Source organism: Mustelus asterias, chromosome X, assembly GCF_964213995.1.
Source record: "Mustelus asterias chromosome X, sMusAst1.hap1.1, whole genome shotgun sequence".
Taxonomy (NCBI): domain Eukaryota; kingdom Metazoa; phylum Chordata; class Chondrichthyes; order Carcharhiniformes; family Triakidae; genus Mustelus; species Mustelus asterias.
In genome coordinates, this window is record NC_135834.1 from 14,342,475 (window position 1) to 14,363,635 (window position 21,161).

Below are 21,161 nucleotides of genomic sequence, written 5' to 3' on the forward strand. Positions count from 1 at the left end.
TCACGTCAGCTTTTTTCTTTGAAAGTAATGTTCACTGTTCGATATTTCTGAAATTTGCTCATTGAGAGAAATTGATATATGGCCAACCACGAGAAAAGATTAGACAAGCCTGATCTTGCTCATTAGAGAGCACTAAATGGAATAGTTTTAAATGCCTTAAATGAATCCTAAGATGAATCCAGCTTTTTTGACTCTCAATTGTTTAGGTTTTTAAATATATACTGTATTGACAGTTCAATTGCAGCACTATAATGATAGATTCCTTAAGAGAGTGGAGGGGAGCAAATGAGAGGGTAAGACATTGTGAGGCCTTTATACTCGAGCTGAAGACTGATACGGGGCTGGGGAGGAGGCCACTCTCCCACGGTCAGAACAGATGAAAGATACTGGACAGGAAAAGAGCAGCTGGATAAACCTAGTCTGTCCTGTCAGAATTGTGATACTTTATGGTTCATGTTTTGAGACATAGCCTGCTCATTGGCTCCATGGAATCTCTTGGGAAAAACAAAGAAAATTCCAAGACCAATTAGGGGGAAGAAAAATCTGAAAAATTTCTGACTTCCTTGGATGATTGGAACTAGTCCAGGAGACCATGTTGAGCATTCCACGTACCTGTCCCTTATATGACATGATCTTCACCTCAGCCAGTAACTATGGTGTGTGTGTGGTCAGTGACACGTGATTTAAGAAAAATATTAATTGTCTTTATTATCTTTAGGCACTGATAGTTAATAACTCCATCACTGTGCAGAACAGTGAGGAACCCTCTGCTGCCATCATGGTTGTCTACGTGGACCAAGCACAGGAACTCCCGGTATGTATAATGGTCATAGGATGCAGAGCTCCACTCAGCAATATGAACTGAGAATGAGACACTTCTTCAAACTTCAATCCTGGCATTACACTGCACTGCTGAGTTCTGTATTGGGTCGGGTTATACTTGCCATCAACCATGACAGTAACAGTATCTGCTATGTGCGACCCTCTTGGTGTTGGGGCCCACCTTCTGCCTGGTTCACCAATGGTGTGTATGCAAGTAGGTAATCGGAGGCAGAGTGAATAAATTCCCATTCTGCATGCAACTTCTGCTTTATCTATGATTCAGCTGTTTTGTCTACACAGCTGGAGTCAAGTCCTCAGCTGGTCTAACCCTTACCACCTACACGAGGAAATCAGTCAATTGGGGATGCAGGAGCAGAGGGACAAATTTCATAGAATCCCTACAGTGTAGAAGAGGCCATTCGGCCCATTGAGTCTGCACCAACACTCTGACAGAGTATCCCACCAAGGCCCTCTCCCCTGCCCTATTCCAGTAACCTCACACATTTACCATGGCTAATCCATCTAACCTACACATCTTTGGACACTAAGGTACAATTTAGCATGGCCAATCCACCTAACCTGCACATTTTAGGATTGTGGGAGGAAACTCGTATAGACACGAGGAGAATGTGCAAATTCCACACAGACACCCAAGGCTGGAATTGAACCTGGGGGTTCATGTGCACAAATCATTGAAGGTGGCAGGACAAGTTGAGAAAGTGGTCATTAAGGTGTAAAGGGTCCTAGGCTTTCCAAATAGAGTAAGAAGTTTAACAACACCAGGTTAAAGTCCAACAGGTTTATTTGGTAGCAAAAGCCATACAAGCTTTCGGAGCTCTAAGCCCCTTCTTCAGGTGAGTGGGAATTCTGTTCACAAACAGAGCTTATAAAGACACAGACTTCCTTGGACTTTACCCCAGTCCAACACCGGCATCTCCACATCATGATTTCCAAATAGAGGCAGAGAGTAGAAACGCAAGAAAGTTATGGTGAACTTTTAGAACACAGTAAGAAGTCTCACAACACCAGGTTAAAGTCCAACAGGTTTATTTGGTAGCAAAATCCACTAGCTTTCGGAGCGCTGCTCCTTCGTCAGGTAAGTGGGAGTTCTGTTCACAAACAGGGCATATAAAGACACAAACTCAATTTACAAAATGATGGTTGAAATGAGAATCTTGACAGGTAATCAAGTCTTAAAGGTACAGACAATGTGAGTGGAGAGAGGGTTAAGCACAGGTTAAAGAGATGTGTATTGTCTCCAGACAGGACAGTTAGAGAGATTTTGCAAGCCCAGGCAAGTCGTGGGGGTTACAGATAGTGTGACATGAACCCAAGATCACGGTTGAGGCCGTCCTCATGTGTGCGGAACTTGGCTATCAGTCTCTGCTCAGCGACTCTGCGTTGTCGTGTGTTGTGAAGGCCGCCTTGGAGAACGCTTACCCGAAGATCAGAGGCCGAATGCCTGTGACCGCTGAAGTGTTCCCCAACAGGAAGAGAACACTCTCTTGCCTGGTGATTGTCGAGCGGTGTTCATTCATCCGTTGTCATAGCGTCTGCATAGTCTCCCCAATGTACCATGCCTCGGGACATCCTTTCCTGCAGCGTATCAGGTAGACAACGTTGGCCAAGTTGCAAGAGTATGTACCGTGTACCTGGTGGATGGTGTTCTCACGTGAGATGATGGCATCCGTGTCGATGATCCGGCACGTCTTGCAGAGGTTGCTGTGGCAGGGTTGTGTGGTGTCGTGGTCACTGTTCTCCTGAAGGCTGGGTAGTTTGCTGCAGACAATGGTCTGTTTGAGGTTGCGCGGTTGTTTGAAGGCAAGAAGTGGGGGTGTGGGGATGGCCTTGGCGAGATGTTCATCTTTATCAATGACATGTTGAAGGCTTCGGAGAAGATGTCGCAGCTTCTCCGCTCCAGGGAAGTACTGGACGACGAAGGGTACTCTGTCCACTGTGTCCCATGTTTGTCTTCTGAGGAGGTCGGTGAGGTTTTTCGCTGTGGCGCGTCGGAACTGTCGATTGATGAGTCGAGTGCCATATCCTGTTCTTAAGAGGGCATCTTTCAGCGTCAGTTGTCTGTTGCAATCCTCCTCATCTGAGCAGATCCTGTGTATACGGAGGGCTTGTCCGTATACGGAGGGCTTCTTTAATGTGCTTAGGGTGAAAGCTGGAGAAGTGGAGCATTGTGAGGTTATCCTGAGTGCAAGTTGAGAATATGGACTCTATCTTGGTTTCCAGGTTGCGGCATTTGCTGTAGAGCTGGTGTATGAGGTGGTTGAGGCGTGTGAGAGAGGTGCGATGGCAAAGTCTCTCAGCGTAGTCTGTGTTATAGGTTGACCTGAGTGGGTTCGTGATCTGTCGTCCTTTTGGACAAGAGTCTGCTTTCTTGCATCTTTGTAGAAACTTGATGTCTGTGTCGATATGCGCGATCTTCTTGGAGATCCTCTCCACTTGGAGCCGGCAGTTTGTGGTGTCGATGGTAGTCATGATGGGGAGATCCTGGTGTTGGACTGGGGTAAACACAGTAAGAAGTCTCACAACACCAGGTTAAAGTCCAACTTTTAGAAAACAGTGGTCTGGCCTCAGCTGGAGTATTGTGTCCAATTCTAGGCACCAAACTTTAGGAAGGATATGAAGGCACTAGAGAGGGTGCAGAAAAAATACAGGAATGGTTCCAGGGAAGAGGGGCTTTAGTTATAAAGAGATTGGGGAAACTGATGTTGCTCCCTTGGGAGAAGAGAAGATCAAGAGGAGATTTAATAGAGGTGTTTAAAATCATGAGAGGTTGCGATAGAATAGATAGGGAGAGACTGTTTCCATTGATGGAAGGGTTAAGAACTGAGGACATCAATTTAAGATGATGGGCAAAACAAAGAAAATGACATGAACAAAATCTTCCATATACAGTGAGTAGGTAGGATCGGGAATGTGTAACGAAGGCAGATTCAATTGGAATTTTCAAAGAGAATTGGATAAACACCTGAAGAGAGAATTTGCATGGCTATGGCTAAAAGGTGGAGAAATGGGTCCAGCTGAGTTGCTCTTGCAGAAAGCTGGCACGGGTACAACTGTTTGAATGGCTTCCTTCTGTGCTGTAACAATTCTATGATGAAATGCCACCTACTGTCCACCCAAACCTGTTAAGTGGTGGGTCTGGCTACCAGGCCATTTCATGAGGTCCATTTGATCAGGAGGGGCAACATCTCACACACAAGGCCAAAGCTATCCTTGAGGCCCAAAGGCACAATCCCCAGGCGGCACAGGGGTTAGCACTGCTGCCTCACAGCGCCAGGGATCCAGATTCGATTCCCGGCCTCGGGTCACTGTCTGTGCGGAGTTTGCACATTCTCCCCATATCTACGTGGGTTTCCTCCGGGTGCTTCGGTTTCCTCCCACAGTCCAAAGATGTGCTGGTTAGTTGCATTGGCCATGCTAAATTCTCCCTCAGTGTACCCAAACAGGCACCAGAGTGTAGTGACGAGGGGATTTTCACAGTAACTTCATTGCAGTATTAATATAAGCCTACTTGTGACACTAATACATAAATAAACTTTCCTCTAAGTCCCGCAAGGAATGTAAAAAAGAAATCTAAAATCTACCTTGTATGGCCTCTATAGACCCCAATCTGCTACCCTTGCTGGAAATATAAATGATAAAATTAACTCTGTCAGCTTGGGCAGGTATCCTCAGGAGCTTGCGAAAATCACGGCTCTTGGCAGCTATAGAGAGGCTAGGTGGCCTGGGGAATTATAATTGCCCCCTTGCCTGGTTTCCATTCTCTCCGAGATGAACAGAAAGAAATAGAGAGAGAATGTTTCTCTTTCTTCTTTCTCTCAGTTCCTGCATCCACCTCCAGGAGTTGCTGTTTCATTAATTCTTTTTTTTCTTTTTGTGCACAGCTAAAGCAAGGGAACAGGGAACCCAATGCACTGGTACAGGTCTCGCTATTGGATAAAACCTTCGAGAGCAGGGTACGTACGGATGGACACTGCCAGGTCCGTTATTTAAAGTCAATACAGTGCAACATAACATAGAGCAGGGAAGAAGACCCTTGCACACTCACTCATTGCAATCAGTTCTTCAGAGTTTGCTTTCCTTCAGATTATTGCCCTCATTTGTATTACAATTCCTAACAGACCATGCACACACTTACTCAGGTATCCAGGTACATCAGTATTTTACTATAAGAATGAATTGAACACCACCACCTCAGATATTTCACAGTGCCATTTACAGTTACATTTTTTAAACTGACAAACCAAGTTGACAGGTTTATGCCTCTCTGAAATGTCACATTGTTATCTCTTCCCACAGACTGTGTATAACACACATGCCCCAATTTGGGAGGATGCCTTTACTTTCTTTGTTCAAAATCCGAATCAACAAGACCTCGATATACAGGTACCTTTCTTGACCTTTTACTTGTTGACTGTAACTTATCAATGAATAGAGTTTTGTCCAAATATTAAGTTTGCAGGAAGTTTAACTAGTACCTAACATTTTTTCTTTCTCCAAAGAACTCTTAGTTTGGGGTTTGCATTTTCTGTAAGTTTCATGGTGAACTGCAACCAGTATAAGAGGGGAGAATAATAACTGAAAATGGACTAAAGATGAAATAAGGGAAGTGAAGGGTTGGAAATTACTGAAATATTGTATTAATATTTCAGTTAAATCTGTTCATGTTACTTTTTCTTCTAGGTTAAGGATGATGACCGTCAGTTGAGTCTGGGGTCGCTATCTATATCTCTGTCACAGTTGCTGACGAGCCCAGATATGAGCTTTGACCAGTGGTTCCCTCTGGAACATTCTGGGCGTAATAGCCAGATTTATCTGAAAATCATAATGCGGGTGAGTGAGACCAACAGTTTAGAGATGTTGGACCTTTTTAAAAAGATCTCCTGTGGCCTGGAACTGAAAGAACAATGTTGGGACTAACACCAGGGACAATCAGATTTCAGAGAGAAGAGCCAGGAGACAAAATATTGAGGTACATTTTTGTCTTCAGTGCCTGGACAGTAACCTGGTGCTTGCCTGTGAAAGAACCCATCTAAGTCTCACCCATTGATTTGAATAGAATGAAAATTGGGTGAGTTCTTTAAAAGGCGGGGGAACCATGCCACTAGATTACTGGCCAAGTGCCGAGGATGAAAATCTACCCCGTTTTGTTGGAATGTAACTGGCAATGTTCTCCTCTTTTAGTTCACTAGCTCCCTCTAATGGCATGACCAAAAATGGAGACACTGCTTCATGAGGAGTGAAAGACATGAAGCTGCACTTCAGCACTGCTCAGTATTTTGTTTTTCAGTCCTTCACTTTCCCTCTGTCTGTCTTCTCCCTTAGACATCAGGTCATTTTATTCAGTCTGTTCCGTAGCTGTTCCAGTAACAGTTCAGTGTGAATTATTTTTGGTATATTGGCAGGCTTTAGACTTAAAACGTAATTGGCATTATTTTTTCAGTCATAAGTTCATAAGATATCGGAGCAGAATTAGACCATTCGGCCCATCGAGTCCGCACTCCCATTCGATCATGGCTGATATGCTACTCATCCCCATTTTCCTGCATTCTCCCCATAACCCTTCAACCCATTACCAATTAAAAATCTGTCTAACTCCTTAAATGTACTCACTGTACCAGCATCCACCACAGTTTGGGGTAGCAAATTCTAGATTCACAACCCTTTGGGAGTAGTTTATCCTCAATTCGGTTTTAAATTTGCTACCCATTGTCCTATGACCTCTCGTCCTAGAATGCCCCAACAGCAGAAGCATCCGCTCCACGTCTACTTTATCCATACCTTTATCATCTTGTATACCACAATTTGATCTCCCCTTATTCTTCTAAATTCCAGAGAGTATAGGCCTAAACTGTTCAATCTCTCTTCATATGACAAACCCCTCATCTCTGGAATCAATCTAGTGAACCTCCTCTGAACTGCCTCCAATGCCACAACATCTTTCCTCAAATAAAACTGTGCACAATACTCCAGGTGCGGCCTCACCAATGCCTTGTATAGTTGCAACAATACTTCCTTACCTTTATATTCTATTCCTTTCGCTATAAATGCCATCATTCTATTCGCTTTCTTTATTATCTGCTGTACCTGCATGCTAGTTTTCTGTGACTCATGAACGAGGACACCCAGATCCCTCTGCACCGGAGTACCCAAAGTGTCTCCCCATTTAGATAATGAGTCGCCTTCCCATTTTTCCGACCAAAATGCATGACCTCACATTTATCCATGTTAAACTCCGCCACATTTTGGCCCACTCTCCTATCCTATCCATATGTAAGGTTCTTATTTCCTCATTGCAACTTACTGTCCTGCCTATTTTTGTGTCATCTGCAAATTTGGCTATGGAGCGTTCTATCCCTGTATCCAAGTCGTTAATATTGATTGTAAATAGCTGGGGCCCCAAGGACCGAACCCCACTAGTTACTTCTTGCCATCTGGAAAAAAAAATATTTATCCCAACCCTTTGTCTTCTGTCCATCAGCCAGTCACCTATCCAAGCTAATAAATTACCCCTAATCCCATGTGATCTAACCTTGTGAATGAACTTTTTGTGCGGCACTTTATCAAACGCCCTCCGGAAGTCCAGATATACTACATCTACAGGATCCCCATTATCCACTTTGCTTGTTACATCCTTGAAGAACTCTAGCAAATTAGTCAAACATGATTTGCCCTTCATAAAACCATGCTGACTCTGATGGATAGCGCTTTGACTTTCCAGATGTCCTGATATTGCTTCCTTGATAATTGATTCTAACACTTTCCCAACAAATGTTAAACTAACTGGTCTGTAATTTCCCACATTTTGCCTCCCTCCCTTTCTGAATAAGGGTGTTATGTTAGTGTTTTTTCAATCCACTGGAACCTTTCCTGTGTCCAGGGAATTTTGGAATATTATAACCAATGGATCCATTATCTCCACCGCCACTTCATTTAATACTAGGATGTAGGCCATTAGGCCCGGGGAACCTATCTGCCCGCAATCCCAATAGTTTGCTGAGTACCTTTTCCCTATCAATGTTGATTGTTCCAAGCTCTACCCTTTCTATTACCTCTGACTTGCCCGTTGCTATAGCAATGGTACTGGTGTCCTCCACCGTGAAAACCGAAGCAAAGTATTGATTTAGCATTTCTGCCATTTCAGTGTTTCCCATTATTAACTCTCCGGTTTCATCTTCCAAGGGACCAACATTCACCCTAGCGACTCTCTTCCCTTTTATATACCGATAGAAGCTTTTGCTATCCTTCTTGATATTTTGCACTAGTTTTCTTTCGCTCTTTTTATTACTTTTTCACGATCCCTTTATGTTTGAAAGTTTCCCAATCTTCCAGCCAGCCACTGGCCTTTGAAATATGGTATACCTTGAGTTTGTGTCTTTATATTGTCCTTGACCTCCTTGTTTAGCCATGGATGTTTTTTTTACCCCCCCTTACCATCTTTCTTCCTCACTGGGATATATTTTATTTGAGAATCACCTTAAACAACTGCCACTGTTCATCCACTGTCCTACCTTTCAGCCTTCCTGCCCACTTTACTCAGGTCAAATCTGTCCTCATGTAATTTCCTTTGTTTAATCCCAGAACGCTAGTGTGGGACTCCGCTTTCTCACCCCCAAACTGAATTTTGAATTCTATCATACTATGGTCACAACTCCCGAGAGGATCCTTAACCATGAGGTCACCAATTAATCCCTCCTCATTACACAATATCGAATCCAGAGTAGCCTGCTCCCTGGTTGTTTCCACAACATACTGTTCCAAGAAACAATCTCTAATACATTCAATGAACTCTGCCTCCTGGCTACCTTTGCCAATTTGATTTTTCCAATCTATGTGTATATTAAAATCACCCATGATTATTGTCGTACCTTTCTTGCAAGCCCCCAATATTTCCTGGTTTATACTGTGCCCCCCTGCGGAACTACTGCTTGGGGACCTATAGGTTACTCCTACCAAGTACTTCTTCCCTTTGCCATTTCTTATTTCTACCCAGACTGATTCCACATCTTGATCTCCCTTATGCTTATGTTATTTCTCATTACAGCACTGATCCCTTTCTTCACCAGCAAAGCTAAACAACCTCCTTTTCCTTTCAGTCTATCTTTCCGAAATGCTGAGTACCCTTGGATATTCAATTCCCAGACCTGGTCTCCTTGTAACCATGTCTCAGTAATCACCACCAAATCATACCCTTCTGTTTCTATTTGCACCGTTAGCTCATTAATTTTTAGATACAAAGCTTTTAAATTGGTTCTACTGGTAAGTTTCCCTACTCGTTAATAATTCCAGTCAGTGATACAATTACAAATTCTAATACATCCTACAACCACAGCAGAAAGGCTGCCATTATAAATCCAATACTGTCATCTTGTTTTGCTGTCTCTGTGATTTGCCTCATGTTCTATTCTCTATATGCCGTTTCTCTCCTGGATCCATTGCAGCTTAATTTCTTTTTGACAACATGGCATTTTATCTATTCTCTTAAAATGATTTTTATGTAAGCATTAACTCAATAACTTGATTAGTGTTAAAACTGAGCACAGACATTTTATGCAAACAGACTAAGGAGCATACGCTCAAATGAAATGCACCTCTGTGTATCACCTCCCCTTCTTTCATGCTGTCTTGTTTGTGCTGTGTCTGTCCATCCCATTGGTTCCTGTACACATCTGTCTCACATTCCAACTAGGTGATTCGTGTGTGCAAGTGAAAAATTCAAGAGACAACGGGATTCGCTGTTGTATTTTCACTGGACATAAAAACCTGGGCAATGACAGGTTTCTATGGAGAAGTGTTTAATTATCCACTTGTGGGTAGAATGAAAAAGCAGAATTATTTTCAAAAGGTGAGAGACTAGCAAGTGTTGGTATTCAGAGGGATTTGAATGTCCTCATACATGAATCACAGAAAGTTAACATGCAGGCACAGCAAGTAGCAAGGAAATGGTATGTTAGTTAGTCTTTATTGTAAGGGGAATGGGGAGGGGGGCAATCAGAGTAATGAGATCTTCCTACATTGTACAACGCTCTGATGAGACCACACCTGGAGAGTGGCATTCTCACCACCACCACACCTCCCCCACACCCCGTTGGTGGCAGGTGGGAACAGAGAATCCAGTAGGAGCCAAAAAGTCAGAAACCTGCCAGCGTAAAATCATGTTGCAATTCTCCCAATGGTGTGTCAGTCTTCCTGCTAGCGGATGGCGTGAACCCGAAATGCTCATGAAAACAACTACCCACAGGCATCCTGTCAGGCTTTCCAATCTTTGGGAAATTATGTCAGTCTAAAACCCAATTGTTTAAGGCCGTCCTCCATTTGCAAGAGACTTTGAGGTGAGTGCAACAAGGCCTACCTGTCAGTGTTGCACTGCTCCTGATGTGATTACACTGCTCTGCCAGGGCAAACCCATTTCTGCCCTCCATCCCCATGCCAAGCTGGTCTTCATGGACAGTATTGGATCCTCCTGTGTCACTGAGTCGGATCAATACAGTGCCTGGGGTTGAGCTGCCTACCACTGCACTTAGTCTCAAAATGGGAGATTTCTACCCAGAAAACCAAGTGTAGTTTTGATCTCCTTACTTAAGGGCAGAGGTTCGCTGGTTGATTTTTGGAATAAGAGGATTGTCCTATGAGGAGCCATTGAATAGAATGGGATTATATTCTCTGGAGTTTAGAAGAATGCTTTCATTGAAATGTATAAAATGCTTAGAGGGTAGCCGCTGAGAAACAGTTTTTTCTTCTAGTTGAAGAGTCTAGAACTAGGGGTTCACAGTTTCAGAATAACGGGTTCTTCACTCAGATGGTTGTGCTTTTTAATCTTTGGAATTCCGTTCCCCAGAGGGCTGTGGATGCTCAGTCGTTCAATATATTCAAGAGATTGATAAAGACACAGAGTCAAGGGATATGGGGATAGTAAAGAAAGTAAAATTGATCTAGAAGATCAGCCTTGAACATACTGAATGGTGGAGCAGGCTCGAGGGGTTGTCTGGTTTACTCCGTTCCTATTTCTTCAGATGTATTAGATTTGCAATAGGAGTCCCTTAAATTCTGGACACAAATCACTTGAAAATAAAGCAGAATAAGTTGGATGTCATGCTATTTCCCTTCCTCCTTTTACCATGGTTGTGTGTTTGTTTCTTTGGCAGGTTCTGATTTCTGAAATGGTTGATCTGGAGAAACTTCCCAGAACTCGGAAATCCACATTGGAACAAAAACCGGGATCAACCAAGTCTGACAAGATCAATTTGACTGCAGCTAAATTGGTGGAGGCTGCAGGAGTGGGCAGTCTAATCCAAGCTCCCTTACCAACTGAAAGCAGTGCCCCCAGCAGTGTGGGGACTGAGGTACTGGGTCAGTTATAGGGCTGCTTTATGTTGCTGCGTTTGTCCAGTTGACACAAATCAAGTGGGGATGGATTAGGAAGGTATGGGCTGATCGGGGACGAAGGGGAATTATGGATAACAGGCGGCGTGAATTATGGCAGGGATTGGTTGACTGAGCAGATAATGTTCATATAAAAACTGTGAGCAATGTAATTTGTACATGGTAATCCAGAACGTACCATGCTGTTTTGGAGCTGCTGCATCTTTAAAGTTATGCAGGAAGCAAAATGGTCAGACTGCCAAAACTACAGAATCCGATTCCAATTTGGAGATCTACCTCACACAATTTGCTTTTGCTGACATCCACTGAAATTTTGTAATATTGTTTAGAGATTTTTTAAATGTAAAACTGATGATAAAGTGCATTTTTAAATAAATAATTATTGAGGAGAAACAAAAGTTCTTAAGTGTGTAGAGAGGGCCAGTCATTTTCTAAATGGTGATGAACAAGATACTGCAGGAACAAAGATTTGAGAGTCAAAGTTCAAAAATAATAAAAAAACTAGTGGATAGATACCAAAAGAAATCAAACATGGAGTTGAGGTACAGCTCAGTCATCGTCCAGCTGAATAATGGAGCAGGCTGAATGGCCTACCTATGTTGCTAAAAAGTTGCAGTCATTAATTTTTCTCTTCCTTCAGGGGGTGATACGGATTCACCTGTTAGAAGCTGAGAATTTAATTGCAAAGGACAACTTCATGAAAGGAATGGTGAAAGGGAAGTCAGATCCCTATGTTAAAGTGCGAGCAGGAGCCCAAAGCTTCCGGAGCAAAACAATTAAAGAAAACCTTAATCCCAAGTGGCATGAGATGTATGAGGTCAGTGTCTTCGGGTGATGCACTTTTGAAATCCATAGGGAATAAAATAACCCTTTTATCCCGAGGACCATGAAGGGTACAAGATGGATGGGTCCGGTAACAAATGGGCAGGTCCTGTGAGCGGGGCAGTCTCTGTGCCACCTTTTTCATTCAGTCCTGGTATTGTATAAAGTTTTAGTTTGTTTCATATCTGGCCCTGTTAATCTCTGTTTTTTTTCACCAATCAGTTACTACCCTCTTCCAAAGCAAGGTTCTGACCTAACTTCTCTCCTCATAGATCATTGTAAATCACATCCCGGGTCAGGAGCTGGAGTTTGAGCTCTTTGATAAGGACATAGACAAGGATGATTTCCTTGGAAGGTATGTTTCTCCATCAGAAAATTCAGAAAAAAGGATTCATACAATGTTAAAATATTATTAGAACAAAGAAAGCACCATTTAGTTAGTGGTTTGATATTCTATAGGACCAGGAACTGATTCCTCAAATGACTTGAAGACTGTCAGGGTAGGTACACCACAGGGTTAGCTACCAGTTTTCTTCAACTCGTGGCCTGTGGGCTGCAAGAAGACAGTCCATGTGGCTCCCACAGCTGGTAAGATGGCTCAGTTAGCTTAAAGATTTCTTCAGGGGACATTTCTATTCACAGCCTGTTTTGCTCTCACATTTGCTGCTCATAGGTTTACTAGATACAGAGTAAAACTTCCTCCACACTGTCCGCATCTCACACTCCCAGGACTGATACAGCACGGGGTTAGATATAGAGTAAAAGCTCCACACTACAATGTTCTATCAAAATGTGAACTATACATCATAAATAAACCCGTTAAAAGGTAATTTTAAAGTTCTGAAGGTCGTCATGGGAATTCTACTACACTCATAAGTGAACTGCTTTTTAGGAAGGTATGTGGCTAGTTGCATTTACTTGTAAAAGAATTTTCTTGATGTATTTGAATTAAATTGTCATCTCACATGCAGATTGAAGATCAGTTACAAGGACATCATGAACAGTAAAGTTCTGGATGAGGTATGAAAATCTGGTGAATTCAAATCATGTAATGGGATAGATTTTCCTTTTGCTGCAGCTGGGAATATTGGATCTCCTGGGTGTAGTGACCAAAGGAAAATCAGGCAAGGAAGGAGAGTGGAAGGAAGCTTTTTGGATTTTTGATACTTTTTAATTAATGGACAGAAATTGGGCTCCAATGAACTGCTACATAACTGGGATTTCTGTTTAGCTGATAGAGATTGCTCACTCTCCATCACAACACACCACACTTAACTAAACTTTTAAACACAGATTTGAAAATATCATAGGTGAGGAATTTAAGCAACTAAAATCAAGTAGTCCACAGCAATGAATGCTTGTCTAGCCAAGGCATCCTATCCATTCGAGTATTGGCTTGCATAGTTTTCTGGATGACAGTGGGAAGAATGCCAGATGCATGTTTTCCAGACAGTAAGGCAGCTGAAATTATTCTCGTTTGTCAAAATGCCAAGACAGGCCATTCAACCTGTTGAATCTGCACCTGTGTTTCCTTCCACATGAAGTCACCTATAATCTCACTCTCTAGCTGCTCTTCTCCCTTTTGATTGAACTTTGAGATCCTCAATTTTGTAGCTATTAGTCAAGTTTTGATATTACTGTAAGCTCCACAATATAGGAAACACTAACATCCTAGACTTTTCCGGTCAGGTTTTCATGAATGAAATTTCACAGCCAGCTCCAAGAATGGAGCGGTTCATTGAGAGGGATTCAAGGTGGACTTTTCTATGACCAATTGGTCCAAGTATCATTGAATGCATGACATTATACAGGCGAGTTAGAGAAATAAGTAAGCATCATAATTACTATGCTACCCAATTTCTTGTTTCTTTTCCTTGTCCATCTGTAGTGGTTCATGCTGAATGATGTCAAATCAGGAAAACTTCATCTCAAGTTAGAATGGTTGCCACCAGGCATGGATTCAGTCATCCTCGACCAGGTAAGTGGTGCCAATTTTCCTCCTGTTGTCCAGCTCTCCAACTTCTCAGGTGATTTTGTCTCTTTATCTAAGAGGACAGTGCCTTATGGACATGATGTAGTGGTGGCGGTATCAGTTGCAAGCTCTGTGAATTCCAAAGAATTTGGGATGAAAATCTGCTTCTTCGAGTTGAGTTTGTATTTTAACATGCACTGCTGGTGGAGGGGAGAACAAATAATTTTCACTTTTGGAAGTTGAACATCATGCTTTCATGTTTCAAAGTCACAAGTATATACCTTAGTTATTATGTTTAGAGCAACTGGGCAGACATGTGGGCCTGATCAATGGTGGGTTTGGTCTGACCATAACCATTGATCTGTCACACGCATGTAGATTAGCAATTACCATCAACAGTGGTATTTTCACTAGACTAGTAATCTAGAGACTCGGGTTAATATGCTCTGGGGATCTGGCTTTGAATCCCACCACAGCAGATGGTGAAATTTGAATTTAAAAAAACGAATTCAAAGCCAGTGAAGAAGTACTAAATTAATGATGACCATGAAACCATTGTCGATTGTTGTAAAAACCACCTGGTTCACTATTGTCCTTAAGGGAAGGAAATGTGCCATCTTTACCCAGTACTCTACACATGGCTCCAGATCCACAGCAATGTGTTTACTCTTAAAATATCCTCTGAAATGGCCTAGCAAGCCACTCAGTTCAAGGCAAATAAGGGATCTGCAATAAATGCTGGCCCAGTCAGTGACACCACATCCCATGAATAATTTTTTTTTAAAAGAGCCAGGAGCTCCTTTTTGTTTTTAAAAAAAATCAAGTTTAGCAAGTGCTGTCGAATGAAACTAGGATTATAAAATTCCTACACATTCCTTAACCTAGTATCAAAATAGGGACACTGTGACCAGCCAGACTTAAAGGGAGTCTTGATGAAGAATTTTGCGTTACTGTGTTTTATTCTGTTAACAGGAAGTTGTAAAGAAGCTGTCTAGCCTAATTGCTCAGTCATCGCCAACAGCTGGTATTTTAGTTTAAATAATTCTACTTTCCTATCCATCTCTTTTCAGGTACTTCAGGCTAACAGTACCATCTTCGCACAGAATGAGGTGGAACCATCTGCTGCCATCTTGACCGTCTATCTGGACAGGACACACGAACTTCCTGTAAGCCTCAGGCTTGTTGATTCCCAATTAAATGGCAATTTCTGCCCCAGCTATAATTGCTAAAGCTGTTGGGTCCTGCTGCTGTCCGAGCAAGTCTGCATCTAGGCTTGTTAGAGATGCAATTGTAAAAAGAGAGATTTATATTTCCCAGCAATCTAGCGAGGCTCATATAATCAATTTATACAGGGCATCTTGTTGAATAATCTCACTAAAAAAGCAAGATCCGATCACTCACCCAAAGAGGGTTTGCGTAGGAATGCATGGTACCATGCCATATTCTAATCTTGGCCATTCAAGACAACTCTTTTCACAATGACTATGGTCAATCTTAATCCACAATATAGAATAAGATCATTAATAAGAGTTAAGTTGCTAGCTCGTGTCCATTACTATGATTCTAACTTATGGATCTTGCATGTTCATGCAGATGAAGAAAGGGAAGAAGCTCCCCAGCCCAATGGTTCAAATCACTGTCAATCGCACCTCGTTTAAAAGTCAGGTAAGAGACTGACCTTCTCAAAGCTTAATTAGTTTTGAAGCTTCCAACATGCAAAGATTTCTGGCATCTGGAGAAAATGTTGCGCTTTGCAGAAAAGCTGAGCCTATTCCTGAATAAAGGTCAAGTGCATAAAAAGGAAGATTCCCCCTTCTCCATGTTAATGTGTGATCCTTGAGGTCAACGCTGGTGATTTGTCACTGCAAAGCATGCTGAATGTCATTGCTGGCCAAATCAAGAAAATAACATTCTTCAAGAAGCAGACCTCAAGAAGTGACTGAGTCGCTGCTGTATCACATTCTGCAAGCCACCTTAGCCAGAAGTGCAAGCAACCACTTCAACAGCAAAAAACAAAAGTTCCTCAGATGGGTATCATTGGACAACCTTACCAGTTTACAACAAAGCCTGCAACACTATGTAATATCAATTCTCTGTTCAATTTCACAAACCAACATCTACATATAAATGGAGATGAGAACTGCAATAATGATTGCGATCTGATAATGTATGAAATCATCACCTCACTCATCTGCGTGATATTAATTCTGCACCAATTATTTGCAGCTTGGTCAGAAAGGTTGTAAGAATGGCTGTTAAGGGAAATGGAAATAATCATATGTCACACTAATACAGTAGTAAGTAGATTTTGAGATTAGGGTTGAGGAATACGACAGGACTAAGGGAATTCTCCTCTGAATTTTAACCCTTGTTGTACCTGGCCTGGGAGTGTTTGATAGACAGTGGAGGAGGAGTCTTACTCTGTAGCTAATCCATGAAGAACCTGCCCCGAGTGTTTTCATGACAATGAGACTCTCACTTTTATGACCAGAACATGAATCCTTTCCTCCAGAACCTATTTTAAAGAGAGTAGAAAGCATATCTTTTTAAAGCAAAATGGAACTTGGTATATTAAAGGTGCAGTGGGTTAGACTCTACTGTCTCAGGGTTTTTAAGACTGGAGGTCACATTGCTGAAACCCATGCTTCAACATTTCTTGTTCTTTGCACACAAGTACAAACCCTTGCGTCCTTTTCTTTTGCAGGTCATTAATAGCACAGAGCTACCCATTTGGGAGGAGTCATTTTCATTCCTTGTAGGGAATCCAAAATTGGAACGTATGGAGGTTCAGGTACGCTGCAAGAATGCTAGAGCATGAAATGCTATTATTAATCAGCTATTTTACATCTTGGTTAAGTCACATCAGCAAAGCCACCCTAGTAAATTAGCAAACGAACTCAATGAACACTATACCATTATAGTAGACTTTTGTGGATTTTATTTTTGTCTTATTTTAAACCACTATATCTAGCATCCCGATACTGGATTACAATAGTTCTAGCACTTGATATTTTCATTTTAAAAGTATGTTCAAAATTGTTCCCTAGGTTAAGGATGACAGTCATGTCTTGGGCACACTGACACTTCCACTCTCCCAACTGCTGGCCAGCAAGAATCTGACCTTAGACAAATGGTTTCAGTTGGAAAATTCAGGACCTAATAGCAAAATCATGTTAAAAGTCATGCTGGGGGTAAGAGCATATGTATGTGTAAAAATGTGTTGCTGTGTACCATTGTGTGTATATATGTATCTGTGAATGTGTATCTGTGAATGTATACCTGTGTATATCCAGCACGCGAAAATGCTTTCTATCGTCATTAATGGCCCATATCACATAACGGAGCCTGTACCAAAGTAACTTCACTCTTGTTCTATACATGAGACTACTTTGACTGTTCTGTTCCTTTGCATGTAGAGTCACTCTAACTGTTCTCTTTTAACCGCGAGGTGGCTGTGTGTTCTGCATATTCTGTTTTATAGGTTTGCTCCGAGTGTTCTTTTATATAATGTTGAAATTCTGTCTTTGTTTTTATCATGCCACAGATCCTTGTTTCTGAGCATTCCAGGGAGCTTTACTCAATTCAGACCATGGCACAGGAACCAGCTAACTGTGAGGTGGAAAATGTGACTTTCTCACCTTCAGTTAGTGATGAGAGTGAACTGAAACCCATTTCATCATTAGTGAATGATCCCAGCAACCATTCAGTGTCCTCCTTTGCTTCTGAGCACAATATCAACATTTCCACCAGTGAGTCAGCGTCATCTGAACTGGATCTGCGACAGAGAATGAATCGGTAGGCAGCAACTTTTTTTCATGCCTGTTGCATAAATTATCCTTTTGCTGAACATTATCCCCATGTTGCCTTTGGCCTTTGCCATGTCAGTATAAAGGTTGAATCATACCATGTTCTCTAAGGTGCACTGTATTTCGGAGCATGGGAGCAGATGTTTTTAAAGCCCTTGGTGAACCCCTAGCCAGGCCCACGCCTCCCATCACCGCACTTTGCACTGCAAAATCCGGGAGGAAATTGAAGTGCAGCTGAAGGACTCAACATTGAGTTAGTGAGGGCCCACACAACTGGCAGGCCACAGAAGACTGAGTTGATGGCTAATTTGTTGACTGACTGCTCAGAAACCATGCTGTGCAGATGTTGCTTGTCTTTTCATATAACCACAGTCAGTGTCCTCTTCCTGTTTCAGTAAAATGGATGTTTTGGAGTCACCACAGATCAAGCTGACACTGCAATACAACGTGCAGCAAGGTAGACTGCTGCTTGTAGTACATTCCTGCAGGTAAGGGTTTGGGAGGCAGCCATTGAATTTTATTGCTGATAAATCATTGTACTGCACAGGTCATAGTTAAAATCTTCTGTGGACAGTTTCATACATCCTGGATTAACTCAGTTTTATAATCCCCTACACCTTTTAATGACTGGAATACCAAGATATGCACTTTGCACGCTCTCTCTCTCTCTCTCTCTCCCCTTTCCTGTTTTCGCCTCTTTGCCATCAGGGTATATCGGCACGTTAATGCAGCAGTACTAGATGTGGAAGTACCGTAGCTGCAACACATCATTTTGGCAGCAATAGCTAGCCATACATCAATTTCCAAGATAAGAAAACTCAGATATTGGAACATCTTTTCAGTGAATTGTAGTAAATTATCAAATAATCTATTAAGAATGTACAGATGGTATGGAATTCCTAAACTGAAAATTATGTATGGGAAAGTCACCATAGTCCCAGATGAGCATAGGCTGCGCTCTCCTTTTGAGAGCGCGCGGACTGGTGGTGATTTAACCTGAGGATCACGGTTCAGAAGACGGGGTCTTCTGGGTCATTCAAGGTCATGAATAACCTTAACCGGTACAGGAATTGAACTCATGCTATTAGTGTCGCTCTGCATCACTAACCAGCCGTCCAGCCAACTGAGCTAAATTGATGTAATCTGGCATGGAATCACTTTTATCATTATTGTCATCCCTTCTAAGGTGCTGAAATGGGATTCTCTGGTGATCCTTCAATGTTACTTCAATCATTTAAAACACTTGATCCAGGATTCCTAGCTTTGTCAAATTCTCTTTACTTTTCCAGAGAAACAGCTTTCATTATTTAAATGGGAAATCATAGGCAGGCTCCAGTGACATTGGCCGGAAAATTCCAGCCATTCACGCCCCACTGCCACTGCAAGCGAGGACGGAGAATTTGGTGTTCAGCCAAAGTTCTGTTCACTGCAGAGGGACCAGAGAATCCCACTGGTGTGAATGGCCGGAAAGTTCCGGCCTTTGTCTTTACATAAATGTTGCAGTGCAGAAACAGGCCATTTGGCTCAACTGGTCTGTGCTCGTGTTTGTACTCCAGCTGAGCCTCCTCTTATCCTGACCTATCAAACCCTATTTGTATATCCTTTTATTTCTTTACCGCTGCAAGCACTTGGCTGGCTTTCCCTAAATGCATGCTATTAACTTCAACTATTTTATGTGGTAGTGAGTTCCACATTCTGATCACTGCGCCATGGTTTTCACTATGATTTACAGCGAACCAAAGAAAAAGGTGTTATGGTAACTGTGCTTGTCTAAGTGGGCTTGGAGAATAGGAAATAATTGAGTGGAAAATGCAACACATCTGTGTGTGCAGGACCAGAGCCCTGAATTTTGATCCCAACCAGTTATAGTTGGTTTTTTCATGGAGCTGCATGTTTTCCTACAGGGGACGTTTTGCACGAGGGTAGTAAAGTCAGGGCTAATTTTATCGTGTTTTATATTGACTTCAGCAGATAATAATTTTCACTGGATTCCTCTAAGCTTGCAGAACTTAACATGAAAAATAAACAGGCTTGTTCATCAGGTGCAACTCAGAGGCAAAAGAGCTACTCAGCAGCACGAGATGATTGACTGTGATTCCACCTCAATCATTCCCTCTCATACATGTGAACGTACACACAATCATTCAGTTCTATGCTTAAACAAAGTCCAGGGTACGTGGCCCAGGAGACTACAATGTGATTTTTAAAATTATCAGAATCGATTTACTTTTTGAAAGGACAGAACTGTTAAACATTTACAACAATTGAGAGTATAGTGTTACTGTAACAAAAGAAAATGATCCATTCCTTGGGATTTAATTTGCTTCCAACCACTAGATTCCCATCCCAATAGTTGTGGATACAAGTTACCACCTGTCAGCTAGGGTGAGCAACAGAGAGTGCTTCACAATTGTAGAATATTCCAGCTCACGGGAAATGAAGAAAACAAGGGCATGGGGGTAGCACAAGAGTGCCTGCATCCACTGGCATTGTAAAGAATAACCTTAACAGTCTAATGTTGGAGAAGACAGTTTGCATGAAGGACCGCAATCAGATGATTTAAAGTGATTAAAGTGCAATCTAACCGTGCAGTATGTACGGAAGCTTTGCTGAATGTTGATTGTTTGTTGCAGGAATCTGAAACTCCATTCCAAGGAGATCCCTGATTCATACGTATCTCTAATTCTGCTTCCTGACAAAAATCGAGTGACAAAAAGAAAAACAAGTGTGAAGAAGAAAACAATCAATCCAGAGTATAATGACAAGTAAGGATGCTGAATAGAAGAGGAAATAGTGGAGAAGGAAGAAAAACTAAGGGAAAAAAGACCCAGGGCAAAAGGAGACAGTGAATAGAAAATGTATTAACAGGCATGAAACAAGAGGAAAGGCCCATTGAGGCAGTATTATTATCAGGATACTCTGAAATATTAGGGTAACATAATAGCAGTATTTTGAACATCCTGTTTTGAACTTTATTTCAACAGTAAAATCTAAGCATAAAATCCGAGCTTGGCAGATGTTTGACTTCCACATATACAGGAGTGTGATTTAAGAGGGAATTTTAATGAAATAACAAGCACGTAACTTGTACATTGCTATTTTATAAACTGATAGCCAAGTTCCGCACACATGAGGACGGCCTAAACCGGGATGTTGGGTTTATGTCACACTATCTGTAACCCCCACAGCTTGCCTCCTGGACTTGCTGGCTGTCCTGTCTGGAGACAATACACATCTCTTTAACCTGTGCCTAATGCTCCCTCCTCCACTCACATTGTCTGTACATTTAAGAACTGGTTGGCTGTAGGGATTTGCATTCTAATCAGTATTCTGTAACT

General features: G+C 42.0%; 1 protein-coding gene across 1 annotated transcript in view; it reads left to right on the forward strand.

Moving 5' to 3' along the window:
• esyt1a (extended synaptotagmin-like protein 1a) overlaps positions 1–21,161 on the forward strand; it is a 100,166-nt gene that overhangs the window by 75,401 nt on the left and 3,604 nt on the right. Inside the window, exons 13-28 of the mRNA XM_078201110.1 lie at positions 719–814; positions 4,725–4,796; positions 5,140–5,226; positions 5,524–5,673; positions 10,986–11,183; positions 11,864–12,040; positions 12,318–12,400; positions 13,017–13,065; positions 13,934–14,023; positions 15,088–15,183; positions 15,611–15,682; positions 16,722–16,808; positions 17,065–17,208; positions 17,562–17,812; positions 18,219–18,311; positions 20,457–20,588. Coding sequence (XP_078057236.1) covers positions 719–814; positions 4,725–4,796; positions 5,140–5,226; positions 5,524–5,673; positions 10,986–11,183; positions 11,864–12,040; positions 12,318–12,400; positions 13,017–13,065; positions 13,934–14,023; positions 15,088–15,183; positions 15,611–15,682; positions 16,722–16,808; positions 17,065–17,208; positions 17,562–17,812; positions 18,219–18,311; positions 20,457–20,588 — 1,877 coding nt within the window. The remainder of the gene's footprint in view (positions 1–718; positions 815–4,724; positions 4,797–5,139; positions 5,227–5,523; positions 5,674–10,985; positions 11,184–11,863; positions 12,041–12,317; positions 12,401–13,016; positions 13,066–13,933; positions 14,024–15,087; positions 15,184–15,610; positions 15,683–16,721; positions 16,809–17,064; positions 17,209–17,561; positions 17,813–18,218; positions 18,312–20,456; positions 20,589–21,161) is intronic.